The sequence below is a fragment of the Aureobasidium pullulans genome (assembly GCF_000721785.1).
Source record: "Aureobasidium pullulans EXF-150 unplaced genomic scaffold scaffold_2, whole genome shotgun sequence".
In the NCBI taxonomy this organism is placed as follows: domain Eukaryota; kingdom Fungi; phylum Ascomycota; class Dothideomycetes; order Dothideales; family Saccotheciaceae; genus Aureobasidium; species Aureobasidium pullulans.
Window position 1 is genome coordinate 913,806 of NW_021941022.1, and position 13,084 is coordinate 926,889.

Genomic DNA, 13,084 nt, shown 5'->3' on the forward strand with positions numbered 1-13,084 from the left:
AATCTGGGGAATTTTCTCCTCTCCAACAACCCGGCATCCGGACCAGAGCTAGCGACTCGTCGGCCTCTGAGATCAACATATAAAGAACCAAACGTCCTCTCTGGTTCAACGGACACACCAACCATAAAGGACACCAACACTTTATTCTCTACTTCAATTTGATTAGAATATAGACTCTCTACAGACGCCATGTCTACCATCAACAACAAAGAGTTCAAAGACGTCAAGGACGACGTCTTCATCGACAAGCTGGAGAAAGTGGACACCTTCTCGGATGAACAAGCCGAATTGGACAATATCGAAACTACTGCAGCATCCAAGGCAGCATGGCTGATTGCCATGACCGTGTCTATCGGAGGTTTCCTCTTCGGTCAGCATTTGCACCAGACAGGATGACTCGACTACGACTGACATTTGTAGGGTACGATACCGGCTACATATCCTCTGTTCTTGTCACCATCGGCACGTCCCTGGGTCATGAACTCAGCACCAGTGAGCAGGAGCTGGTGACATCCATCACCTCTGGAGGAGCGCTTGTCGGTGCTGTATTTGCTGGACTGGTCGCCGACAAGTACGGAAGAAAGATGCCTAGTATGTATTCTGCCTGACCTCGAATCTAAAGCGGGGATCTGACACATGTCTAGTCTATGCCGCCTGTGTCGTCTTTGTCATTGGAACATTATTGCAAGCTGCCGCATTCCACCTCCCACAATTCGCCATCGGTCGCTTCGTCGTTGGACTGGGGGTTGGCTCAGCAGCGTGTATCTGCCCGTTGTTCATCGCCGAGATCTCTCCAATGCGCTACAGAGGCAGAATGGTAGCCTTCAACAACATGAGCGTCACCCTTGGACAACTCATCGCGTCAGGCATCGGCGCTGGCTTTGCCCACGTGAAGGGAGATGGCTGGCGTGCAACGGTCGCCATTGGAGGAGCACCACCAATCATTCTCGCTGTTCTCTTGTACTTCTGCCCGGAATCGCCCAGACAGTTGGTCGCTCACGGCAGAATGGAGCTCGCCGAAGCCTGTCTTCTCAAGATCTACCCCACTTCTACCACACAGATGCGCCAGGCAAAGATCAGATCCATCGAGGCGTCAATCCACGAACAGACGGGCTCAATGGCTGACGAGTCCCTCTGGAAGACTTCAAAGCGCATCTTCACCACCCCTGCCACTGCTCGAGCTGTCTTTACCGCCTGCGCTATTATGGCTAGTAAGTATACGCGATTCAATAACCTTGTACCCGAAACGGTTAACCAACCAACTCACAGTCTCTCAACTCGGTGGCTTCAACACACTCATGTACTACAGTGCCACCCTCTTCGGTCTCGTCGGTTTCTCCAACGCTACCGCTGTCGCCATCGTCGTTTCGGGCACCAACTTCCTCTTCTCAATCGTCAACCTTGTCCTCGTCGATCGCTTTGGCCGTCGCGGCATCCTCAAAGTTACGGTCTTGGGCATGGCTATCTGCATGCTCATTGCCGCTGTCAGCTTCCACTACATCCCCATCAACGCAAAGACACTGGAGCTTACCAGCAATGTTACTGGCTGGCCTGCCATTATGGTTTTGATCTGCATCATCTGCTACGTCGCTTTCTTCTCCTCTGGTGTCGCCACGATCGCTTGGATTGGCACTGAATTGATCCCTACCGAGGTCCGTGCTGTAGGAACCATGCTGAATACCGTTACCTGCTGGAGTACCAACATCATCATCTCTTCTACCTTCCTCTCCATGATGAAGGGCCTCACTCCTTCAGGCGCATTCGGCTTCTACGCTTGCATTTGTAGTCTTGGCTGGGTCTTTGTCATGTTCTGCTACCCTGAGTGTAAGGGTATGCCTCTTGAGGCTATCAGAGAGGTATTCCAGCGCGGCTTTGGAGTCAGGTACTCCAAGCAGTGGCAAAAGGAGAACGCAGCGTTTGCAAAGGCCAACGCCAAGGGCAATGTCAACTTTGGCCATTAAGACCAGAGTGTTGGACGGAGAAGGTGAGACTGTGTTTGAGATACAAGACTGATGTCTTGGATATGTATGTAGATGAGTTCATGAGTTATGGTATGTACATTCGAATGGGTTGTTTGTATTCAGGGCGACGAGACTAGAGTCTCTGTCAGGTATAGAAGATTCTCTTATCAATGCTCCAATGAGACAGATTGGTCTACAGTGCGAGATGGTCGGTTGAGTCTGACGAAGAATTGTTTGCTACCCGGTCAGCTGACTTGGCCCCCTCGTTTGTCTCAAGCAAACGCCACGCCTCCCATCACTTTCCTATGGCTACATACATCAACCAATCCAGCAATTCTCCAAAACAGTCCCTTTAGCCGAACGGCAACTCGCTACCAGAGATCTCGCATTCGAACCACCCCCTTCACCAGTCCCGCTAACATTCCATCCCAGGTTCCTCACCAGTTCGATTTTCACCTTGCAGGGTCAAACCTCAAGGCCCAATCGCGGTGGCCTCAAAAACCCCGCGCCTCACGTTCTCGAATGAGGACCCAGGTAACTAGTTGTCCTTGCCAACACAAGTTTCTACTTACTCTGGAGCATGCTGGAGGATCTGGCGAGAGTTGGTAGAGTGTGACCTCGCAAACACGAGCACTTCTCTCCTTCTTGAGCTGGGTTAACCCGCCTAGAGTTTCCAGGTCGTCTGAGGGTCAATGGTTAGTCAGACGTATCATCGTAAGTCGATGTATTCCTTCACATAGTGTTTCTTTTTTGCCGTGGCTGCTAGAAATGCAGTCTTCCTTTTTTCTCACTCTCGAGAGTGCTACTGCTTGAACAAACGCTGTTGGAGTCACAGTGTGCCGTAATCTCCAGGCTTCCGGGAGGTACTCACTGCCATTGTTTGAGAATATCGTGAATGAAGACTGTATTTGTGTCTTAGATTCGAAGGAAGCTGAAACGATTTGTGAAGAGCTACTCTACTCTCGTAGTTTGTAATGACAAAAGATATGCTATGGTGATTGATTCCGTGAGGTTACCTGAGCGGAGTCATGATTAGCATGATCTGGTGCTATGGCATTCAGGAGTGTCGATGTTGTTGATTTGGCCCGTGACTTCCAATGTTATGTTGTTTCAAGCATTGGAGGGTAGTCCTTTCCCGCAAAGTGATTGGGTATTGTGACTTCGTATTATCACTTGCAATATCCTTTTGGGGTGTCGAGAGCTACAGCCGGAGTGAAACGGTTTTAGGCTTCCTCGTGGTGAAGACGTGCTAACATCGCTTTGCAGTCACGCGATCACAACTTGGCCCATGGATCATTTCTTGTCAGTCTATGGTCCTACAGTCCCTGAATAATCACCTCCCGCAGGCGCAGACGTGATATTAAGTGGATGGTGTAAAAAGAAGGCCATCGTAGTGAGATAGCTAGAGAAAGAGATACCCTAGATCGGGCAAAGATGAAGATTGATCGGTAGCACCTGCCTAAACCATCACATATCCATTAATCTTGCTACTCCTCCAACAATCCACTTTAACCTACACGGCCGACCGCTACTAGAGATCTCGAGTTCGATTCACTGCAGGATCCATTCACTAGTTGCGCACCAGACAACAACGACGAGACCGAAAGGTCTAGAATAAGAACTAACTTGCATCGAGCAGTCTTGCCAACACGAGCTTCTCTTTCCTTGCCAAATTCTAACAACCGTAGAAGTGAAGATAAGATCTTGCAAACACAAGGATTGTCTGCGCTGAAGCGGGTAACTGTCGGGGGCACCCCCGGGAACTTCGGTTCAACTCAAAAACTTGTAAGTAACATTCCTACATCCTGAGATCTCTGATAGCATTCTTTTTTTGTACTTTGTTTCTTTGATATTCCCCATGAGCGGCTTTGCGTGAGAATCTTAATTACTAAGACTCCTTTGACTTGCCCAACGCCCCATTTGCCATCTTCATCATCGCTATCAGATGGAGCGTCCCGCTGACCCGATTTCTTCTTGGGCTTTCTCTTCTTCTTCTTCTTCTTTATGAATATTTCCTTTTCCTTCCCCTTAGACTCATCAGACAGCTTCTTGTCGTTATTCTTCGTTCTGGACTTCCTCGCAGCCTTCCTTGGTTCACTAGACTCGTCCGGATCACCAAGGTCCTTAGCTGTACTCTGGGCGGCTTTGCTGGGAGGCTTTTCGGGGGCTTGTGTAGCAGACTTGGTAGGTGGTTTCTTGGGAGGCGATTCAAAATCGTCGTCTTGAGGGCTCTGGCTGTTCTTGAACTTTTGCTTGCTCACGGAGCTTTGCGTAGGCTGGTCGTAGCCTGTAGGGTAGCCAAGGGCTCCGATAGCCATCGTGAAGGGGGCCTAATCTGGTGAACACCGATTATTGCGTGCGATGTAGGAAGGCAGGAAAAGATGACGACAGAAAGTGAGGAGGCGCTTTGACTTGAGAGGACAAGTAGCAAGGGAAGATAATATTATTGTACGACGATGATAGTGCTGGCAGCGCGACCCCAAGGAAAACGAACGCGACAATGGAGTTGTTGTTCACGAGTTGGAGGACCTCTCTAGAGAGTAGACGGTAGTGCTGGTCCCGTTGTGACAGTGGGCCGTATGAGATAAAAGTGAAAACTGGCAGTGTGTATGAGTAGTGGGTGTGGTTGGCTAGAACCACTGTGCGAGCCCTGACAAGTATGGCATTCGTTAATTTGTTGCTGGCAAGATCTGAAGCAAAGAGATCTACAGATGACGGTGGAAGTTGTTGAATTGTGGTAAACGACCTTCTGCTTGAATACGCTCTGTATCGAATAGCTGCCGTCGAGAGTGTAGGTACCTCTTCGGTAATCCACTGAAAAAGTCTTAATTCTTCCGTTAGGATTGTCAAAATGCGGATGCCAACTTGAAGGGGCGACACGGCTGACAAGTGAACAACTTGGAAAGGCGCGGTGTTCATGTTGTGGCAAGATTAAGAAACCTTCTTGTGCCGGAACTGTGACATCGTAAGTGAGGTCGTTTGTCTCGTCACTTGCAACCCCGGACTCTGATCATTTTTCATGCCAACTTCACCTTCTCCTCTTCTTGCTGTTCTATCACAGCGTGATTGCACAGAAAGCGAAAATCAACTTTACCTACCCGACAATGAAGATGAATGATCACATCACATCCCCTGCACAGCAGGCAGCTGTACCCACCGAAGATGTCCCTGCACCGCAGCACGGTACCCGCGAGCATGAGCATGACCACAACCACGGCACTCATCAGCATGTCACCAACCACGAAACATCAATCCACGAGAACAGCGAGAAAGTCATGGCTGCCTTCCACGACAAAATGATGGCGCTGGCCGAGGAAAACACCGCACAGAGCGCCACCGAAGCGCACGAGATAGCTCATCTACTGCTCGAGCATGCAGAGCTTCCTCTAGCCATTCGCGCTCGCGCACACATCGTGCTGTCTAGTGGGAAGACCAACTACCTTCATCATGCCCAAGAAGCTGTTCGCATCGCTCAAAAAGGCCGTGACATTTTTGGTCCTGGAAGCACCCCCGAAGCAAAGGCAGCCGTCCACGGCTTACTGTGGGAGGCAGAAGGAATGCTCCGCCGCGCTGAGCGCGACATGGAGGAGCTCGCAGACCTTAGGGCAAGAAAAAGGCTGGCACGCTCAAGCTGAAGAAGGGCGAAAAGCTTCTTTACGGTAACATCAACGGTGAGTCGAATCCACCTCCCCGTTTGCTTGAGTTTGTCACTGTTACTGCTGTGGAAATGCACGATGGTTTCTATGAGTGGACCTAGGTCCAAAGAGAAGACCTCCAAGTATCGCTTCCTGTGGACGACGTGCTATTGCTCATTACCAGCGTGCATCTTTATGCGCTTATTAATGCGCGTTGCTGCGGCTTGAGAGTCGATGTTACAAATTTGAGCACACCGGGAGGCAGTAAAAGAAGTACAAAGCTCGACTGACACAAGCGAAACGACAGATGACGAAACCGACAGAATTGCCGATATGCCCACTGTCGCCACCAGTGGAACCCAGGACCACGTGCCCTCTGACGGGGAGACTGACGAAGAGGACGCCGTCAACAAGGGCAAGGGGCTCGATGCGAAGGAGGACAACGCCAACAAGTCCAAGAAAGTCGACAAGTAGAAGTTTACTCCCGAAGAAGAAGATGATGCCACTATCGAGGCCAAGAAGATTACCAGGAAGCCACGCCCGCAGACGAGGTCAATGAAGAGGAGGTCTCCACCGAAGAAGAGGTCAATGAAGATGAGGTCTTCACCGAAGAGGAGCCTCATATGGACCGCAAGTACTTCAAGGGAATCTCCGGTCCCACGTCGCCTATTGTCACCCCTCGTCCGTAGCGCACTGTCAGATACTACAAAAACTACAAGACCGGTCAGCCCAAAAAGAAAAAAAGGAAAAGGTCAACAAATGCTCAGTATACCATAACATGGTCCTAATGTGGCATTCTAGGAATAAGGTAGTTCTTACATGAGATGCTCAACCACTGAAACTCCATTGACTTATCCAACACTCCATGAGCTCAACACTGATAGCCTGTGTACCTCTCAGAGTAGGACTTAGAGCCATACTCTTCGAGCAATCAACCAAAGGCTTCTGAGTTTCGGACTCACAAGCGCCCTCGAAGAATTCGACCAAGCTTGCAGCTGGAACATCAACTTGTCCACCATCAATGTTCTTCTTCAGCAGCACGACCCAGTCGGCCAGAGTGACTCGCTCCAGATCTTTGTAGGCTTTCAACTCTGACAACAGATGATCCCAAGTTGTCAGTTGTGGATTGACAATGTTGTACACATTGCATATATCGGCTGTAGTAGGGATAGCCAACATCAATTCGCAGACAGTAGCCGCTGCAACATCAACAGGAAGCCAATCAACTCTGTTGAGAGAGGCCAGCGACGATGGGACAGCGCCCAGTCGAATGGAGGAAGCCAGCATAGCAGGCAGCCATTGTTTCTCCGGCCAATGCGGTACCTCATCACCCCACACCTCATGGTTTAAGACGCCGCCGAGCTGACCAACGCGACATATTGCACTCTTCACGCCCGTCTTTGTAGCAGCAGTAGCAATGAGACGCTCCGCCACAAGTTTCGACTGCGTGTAGCCCATATTTTCCGCCGCCAGCCAGTCATGAACGACCTCCTCAGTGACAAGAGGCGTGTCATTTCCGATGACAGAGCCGATGCTCGAGATGAACACAAAAGTTGGCGCAAAATTTCCAGACTTGCATAGCTGCATCAGCTCTGCAGTCATGCGAATGCTAGGCTCGAAGTGAGACAATGGCATGCAAAAGTCAACGGGCCATGCATTGTGTATGACATGTGTGACATTATTCAGCAAACGAAACCAGTGTTTCTCGGGTAACCCAAAGCGTGGCTGCGAGCGATCTGCATAGAGATACTTGACGTTTTTCGGATAAATGACGTCTCCATGCAGAGTGAGACCAGACTGCGTCGATCTAGCATCCGGATCGCGGTTCAAGCAGTAGATGGTTCCGACTTCTTTGCTGCGTAAGAGCTGAGCCATGAGTTGAGTGCCAAAATGGCCGGTTGAGCCAACGAGGAGGACAGTGGCTAGTTTAGGTTTGTCGAAAGGCGTAGTCTCTTCGTGTGCTGGAAGGTAACGTTCGTACAATCTCTGCATGGTCTTTATAGATTCTTCTTGTCCATTGACTGTCCCGCAAACAAAAGACGCAAGGAGGTCGATACTTGGATGATCGTAGACGACTTTGGTTGTGACTGGCGGTGATGAGTTGAGAAAAGCAGTCCTGATGTGTCGAGCCATCGTTATGGCATGTAGCGAATCCAGTCCAATCTCGAAGAAATTTGTGTTGGTTTGAATTGTCTCGTACCTGTGAATGCCTCGAACAATTCGTGCGATAGACTCCTTGACACTGTTGAGATCCATCGGACGGTAGAAATTGGCGTAAGCAGCATCAGGGCCATCACGTAGGTGATAAAGCTGATCAAGCTCGGCAGCAAAGCGTTCAAGTGTCCTCTTCCGCTGGACAGTGCCCTTGTCGGCTCGAACCATTCTTTTGCCTTGCTTGGCAACAATCACCATGTCCTTCATCAAGCGCCCATACTCGGGACAACTCTCGTTCGCTTTCTGAACGGCAGGCCATAGCTCTTCAACAACTTCTTTGTCGGATCTATCCTCTTCACTCGAATCGGTGGACGACAGCTCAACGAGTAGAGCACATTGCATGCGACCTTGGCCAGCGACAATCGCTGACTCGACTGCCGGATGACTGTTGATGATCATGTCCTCCATCGAGATTGGATTGAACTTCTCGCCGTTGCTAAGAACAATGATGTCGTCTATGCGACCTTGCCATAACCATAGACCTGGCTTAGTCGGATGTTTTGAGAAGAGGTCCTTGGTATGATATTCCTGCAAGTCTGGGTACATCCAGAAGACAGGTTGATACTCTTCCAGTTCAGAATTTCGTTCAACGACCAACTCGTACAAACCATCCGCATAGAGACGATGAACGCCGCCAGAACAAGGACTAAGCTTGACATATGGCCAGTCCATACCTTCCATGACTTCAACGGGGAAGAAGCCGGTCTCAGAAGCCCCGAAGACAGTGATGAGAGACGTCTTTGAAGCGATGCGATGACCAGCCTCGGTGGGCAGTGGTCCTCCTCCGTACATAACGCTGCTGCATTTGCACAGGTTTTCGAGATACTCCTGGTTGGCTGCCATGTCTGCCAGAATCGACGGCGGCATGATGCTGACTTCAACACTACAGTTGACGAGCATGTCGTTTGCAAGGTCCGCAGTGAGAGGCACTGGAGGTGGTAAGATTGTTGGAATGGTGTTCCAGATGGACAAGAATAGAGTGCTGAGAGCCGAGGCGTGAAACATGGGGAACAACAGAAGCGTCCTTTTGCCGAGATAAGAGTTGGTCTGGATTTGTTCACCAGTCAGAGTCTCAATGTTCCTAAAGGCATCCAGAGCAGCTACTGCGCCGTGGTTCATGGTTACCAGTTTGGGCACTCCGGTGCTTCCGGATGTGTGGAAGACGGCTAGCGGATCGTGTTTGACTTCCTCAAAGGTTCTGTTCCAAGGATACGGCTTCAAACCGTCACCAACGTCCAAGAAGTGCTCAAGATCCGGAAAGCTGAGAGTCGTCATTGGTCTTTCCGCAAGCACACTTATCAACAGGTTTGAATACACAGGAGCGTCAACAGGCGTTAGGAATATCTCGCATCCAACTTGAGCAAGTAAGTCGAGCAAGGCAGCCGTACTGTTTCGCGGGGAAGCAAAGAACATCTGCGGTTTCATGTTCAGATTAATCAAGCAGAACTGCTCAGAATTCTTACCTTGTACCCAGCTTTACAAGCTCCGAAGACTAGAAAGAGATACCTGAGGTCATGAGGACCAACATAAGCCAATGCCGGAAATCCATGGCCTTGTCCTAGCTCCTGCTGTATCCACCAAGCGCATTTGTCGACAGCCCTCGCAAGAACATCATATGTGATTTTGCGGCTCCCTTCGCTGATGTTGGCAGACTTGGGCACTTCGACAAAACTCAATTTTGGGGTTTCCAATGCAATTTGGTCGATGAAACTTGGAAGTAGTCGATGTCCGTGATAAGCCATGATGATAGCTATCCGTATTGCTTGACTTGGTAGACATAACTGGGCCACAGGCATCTCTTTATGCATTGACAGTGATCTTCGGAGCGGAGGATTCGAGTGACCAGCGTGGACATGATCATGCTTGCAACCGTGGGCTTTTGTGTGCGTTACCTAGAAGCGAATGGCTTGCATGCTTCCACGACGCAGCGAGACACTCGGACAGGGAGTTGTAAGCCACGCATAGCTGACCCGATTTGTTACAGACACTGCAGAGACCCCGAGTCAGGATTTTGACGGGCATATACATGCCACTCAAGCTGACGACGGGACAGCACATGGCGAGAGCGGTCGTACGGAGTACCAGAATTGGTTTGCTACATTGTACAACCAAGAGCTTCATGGTGGAAGCAGGGCCAAGCGCAACAACAATGTCGTTAGATGAGGAAGGCTAGAGATGTCCATACCGTTTTCACGGATAAAGTTGACCAAGGTATCCAGCTCCTGACTCATTCGTCTATAGTGTTGTGCCAAATGATAAACTGGTGGTAAACAGGCTCCAATGAGAGTGCTGAAGGATTCGAAGTCGTCTGCTTGGAAGGATTCATGCTGTGTTACATAGCTTGATTAAGTTCACCAGCGTCGCACCGCATCCGTCCTCTCGAGTCTTGTCAGCGGAAGCTTCAGGACCGAATGTGTCAGAAAGCTTCTCGTGTCCTGGAGAGAACCACATCAGAATGGATGTGTGACCAATTCCTGCTCAAAGTTCGACATATTTCGAAGTAAGACGTGCGCTCACGGATAGACCGGAATGACGACCTCGCTCGAACGGCTCCCCAGATTCAGTGTCTCATTATCAGGGAGCGACAGTCACCGAAAGATGAACCGTCCGTTATCTCAGCCATGCCGTCGGTGTGATGGGTGTGTTGTCGAAAACAGGAAAAGAACGATGGATTTCTATGCGCGCCGAAAACGTGCTTGCGCGCTCGCGCACCGATGCGAGGCCCACTCGCGGAAGCCTGTTATGGTCCGCGAACTGGGCGCCGTTTGTCCGCAGCCACCACCACAGCTTTATTGTGTGTTCTTAATTTCACCACGTACGTGTAGGCGTTTCTCGATATACCCTGATGCATGAACATACCTCTACAAAAGCTCCGTCAAGATGCACGAAAAGCAGGACAATATTCTACACCACATGTCGGTTGTTCTTTCCATTTCACGAAAGAGAAAAAAGAGAAAGAGGAAGAGAAACTCTTTCAAGTCAATGATCGTCCGGAACCTAACGTTTTACCCCACAGCGCCAAGAAAAGCTGGATAATCTCAATGACGCGCCTGATCAATTCTTGCCGACCTCTTCTCTTCCTGGTTGACAGTACAGAGATACTATACTTCGCTTGAGCGCGAATTACGGTTCACAGAAGACAGCCTATGCCTTTCTGCATATGCATACCTGCCAACATGTCCTATGGCATGAATCATCGAAGCCTCGCAAGCCATGCCTGTTGTTAGGGTGGATCCCCCCCCAAGCCGTTTCTGGGGCCAAGATAACAAGGGAACGGTTGGGTGTCGTCGCCAACTCAAAATATCGATGGCATGGCGTTCATTGGCGGGCATTTACGGCCGTTCTCTCTCAATCCACATGTCTGATGACTCGAGCAGAACCAAACTGCGTTTTACCGAGAGCCGAGCGCCTTCAGCTCTTTGCCATGAAGGTGGCAGGACAAGTTCAGGGTCTTGAACACTTTCTTAAGAGACCTGTCGATCCCTCTCCGCACTCTGCAGTCCATCAATTTCTCAGATGGCGAGCATTCCTGTATTCTACGCTCTCTTGTGGGTCTCTTTTTCCTGGATACTGTACAAAGGTGTGAGTCTGTTGTACATTCGCCGACAACATGCTATCAAGTCACGCAAGCTGGATTGCGAGCCAGCACCACTATGGCCCGCCACAAATCTGGGCATCTCGACGATCAAACAAATGATGGCGGCTCAAAAAGCAGGTCGCTTTCCCGCCTATCTCCGTGAGCGGGAGGAGGTCTTGTCGAAATCGGAGAACAGACCTGTACACACCATGCGTCTGTCCATTCTGGGGAACAAGGCTCACTTCACTTCGGATCCCAAGAATATCCAAGCTTTGCTGGCAACTCAATTCAAGGACTTCGGACTAGGGTCCGCCAGGATTGGCAACTTCGGTCCCTTGATGGGTGATGGCATTGTATGTGTTGACAATCTTCAGGTCAACTTACCCTTGCTAACGAACATGACAGTTTGCATCAGATGGCAAGAGATGGGAGCACTCGCGAGCCCTTCTTCGTCCACAGTTCGCTCGTGACAACATCAGTGACCTCGATCTCGAGGAAGTCCATGTTCAGAACATGATGCAAGCCCTTCCTGTTGACGCAGATGGTTGGGTTAACGAGACCAATGCACAGCTCCTCTTCTTCCGCCTCACCCTCGATAGCTCGACGGAGTTCCTGTTCGGTGAAAGCATCGATACACAACTGGCAGCTATCAGAGGCGGAGAAGCCGGTGCTGCTGCTGCGTGGCGAGACGAGAGAGTCTTTGGAACTGCTATTGACAGCTCTCAAGGCTACTTATTCAAAGGTGCTCGCTTTGGAAACTACTACTGGATGGCCCATGACAAGCAGTTCAAGAAGCTTTGCAAGGACGTACACAACTTCGCTGACTACTATGTCGAGAAAGCGCTCAATGCCGAGACATCAGAGAAGCGAGCGCCGTCGCCTACAAGGAAGTTTGTCTTCCTCGAAGAGCTTGCTGCTCAGACACGTGATCCCATCGAGCTGCGCACGCAGCTCCTCAATATCTTGATTGCTGGCAGAGACACTACTGCTTGCCTTCTCAGCTGGATGCTCTTACTCTTGGCTAAGAATCCCGAGGTGTTCGAAAAGCTTCGCGAAATTGTCATTCATGACTTTGGCAACTACGAAAATCCCAGGGATATAAGCTTCACTTCTCTCAAGGACTGCCAATACCTTCAGCACTGCCTGAACGAGGCTCTACGTGTTTACCCGGTTGTACCTATGGATGGCCGCCGTGCCCTAGTCGACACCACCATTCCCCGTGGAGGTGGCGCAGATGGACTCTCGCCCATATTCATCCCCAAGGGTACCGATGTTAGTTACTCAGTCTACGTCATGCACAGACGGAAGGATATCTGGGGCGAAGACGCAGATGAGTTCAAGCCATCGAGATGGACGTCCAAGCGACCAGGATGGGACTATCTCCCATTCAACGGAGGACCTAGAATCTGCATTGGCCAACAGTTTGCTCTGACTGAAGCTAGTTATGTTATGGTCAGACTGCTGCAGCGCTTCGACAAGATCGAGCCCACGGGACCGACCCTCGATGCGGAGCCCAAGATGCGCCTGACCCTCACCTGCTGCCCTGCAGATGGCGTCTGGGTAAAGATGAGACAAGCAAAAGATGTCGCCTCTCACTGAGCCCTTGCCGCCTGCAAGTTCTATTCACGATTTACGCAAACAGATGATATCCCAGAAAAGACCCATGTGGCAAAGGATTGTTATGTTAATCATAGCTA

The 13,084-nt window shown here is 50.3% G+C and overlaps 5 protein-coding genes across 5 annotated transcripts; 3 read left to right on the forward strand and 2 right to left on the reverse strand.

Moving 5' to 3' along the window:
• Positions 1–189: 189 nt before the first annotated feature.
• Positions 190–1,961, forward strand: M438DRAFT_264359 (general substrate transporter; the record flags this gene model as incomplete). The annotated part of the gene is made up of 4 exons (XM_029899945.1): positions 190–370; positions 421–591; positions 645–1,211; positions 1,270–1,961. 4 exons carry the CDS (start codon positions 190–192, stop codon positions 1,959–1,961), a joined length of 1,611 nt encoding a protein of 536 aa, XP_029764717.1.
• A 664-nt stretch (positions 1,962–2,625) lies between these two features.
• M438DRAFT_361858 (uncharacterized protein) lies at positions 2,626–4,279 on the reverse strand (the record flags this gene model as incomplete). The annotated part of the gene is made up of 2 exons (XM_029907538.1): positions 2,626–2,643; positions 3,851–4,279. The coding sequence occupies 2 exons, from the start codon at positions 4,277–4,279 to the stop codon at positions 2,626–2,628; spliced, it is 447 nt and encodes a 148-aa protein (XP_029764718.1).
• Positions 4,280–5,065: 786 nt separating this feature from the next.
• Positions 5,066–6,285, forward strand: M438DRAFT_331438 (uncharacterized protein; the record flags this gene model as incomplete). Its single annotated transcript, XM_029903407.1, has 4 exons — positions 5,066–5,488; positions 5,566–5,632; positions 5,904–6,058; positions 6,127–6,285. The coding sequence occupies 4 exons, from the start codon at positions 5,066–5,068 to the stop codon at positions 6,283–6,285; spliced, it is 804 nt and encodes a 267-aa protein (XP_029764719.1).
• Positions 6,286–6,424: 139 nt separating this feature from the next.
• M438DRAFT_266097 (acetyl-CoA synthetase-like protein) lies at positions 6,425–9,552 on the reverse strand (the record flags this gene model as incomplete). Its single annotated transcript, XM_029900078.1, has 2 exons — positions 6,425–9,223; positions 9,274–9,552. The coding sequence occupies 2 exons, from the start codon at positions 9,550–9,552 to the stop codon at positions 6,425–6,427; spliced, it is 3,078 nt and encodes a 1,025-aa protein (XP_029764720.1).
• A 1,774-nt stretch (positions 9,553–11,326) lies between these two features.
• M438DRAFT_265697 (cytochrome P450) lies at positions 11,327–12,986 on the forward strand (the record flags this gene model as incomplete). Its single annotated transcript, XM_029900043.1, has 2 exons — positions 11,327–11,740; positions 11,793–12,986. The coding sequence occupies 2 exons, from the start codon at positions 11,327–11,329 to the stop codon at positions 12,984–12,986; spliced, it is 1,608 nt and encodes a 535-aa protein (XP_029764721.1).
• Between the last annotated feature and the right edge of the window lie 98 nt (positions 12,987–13,084).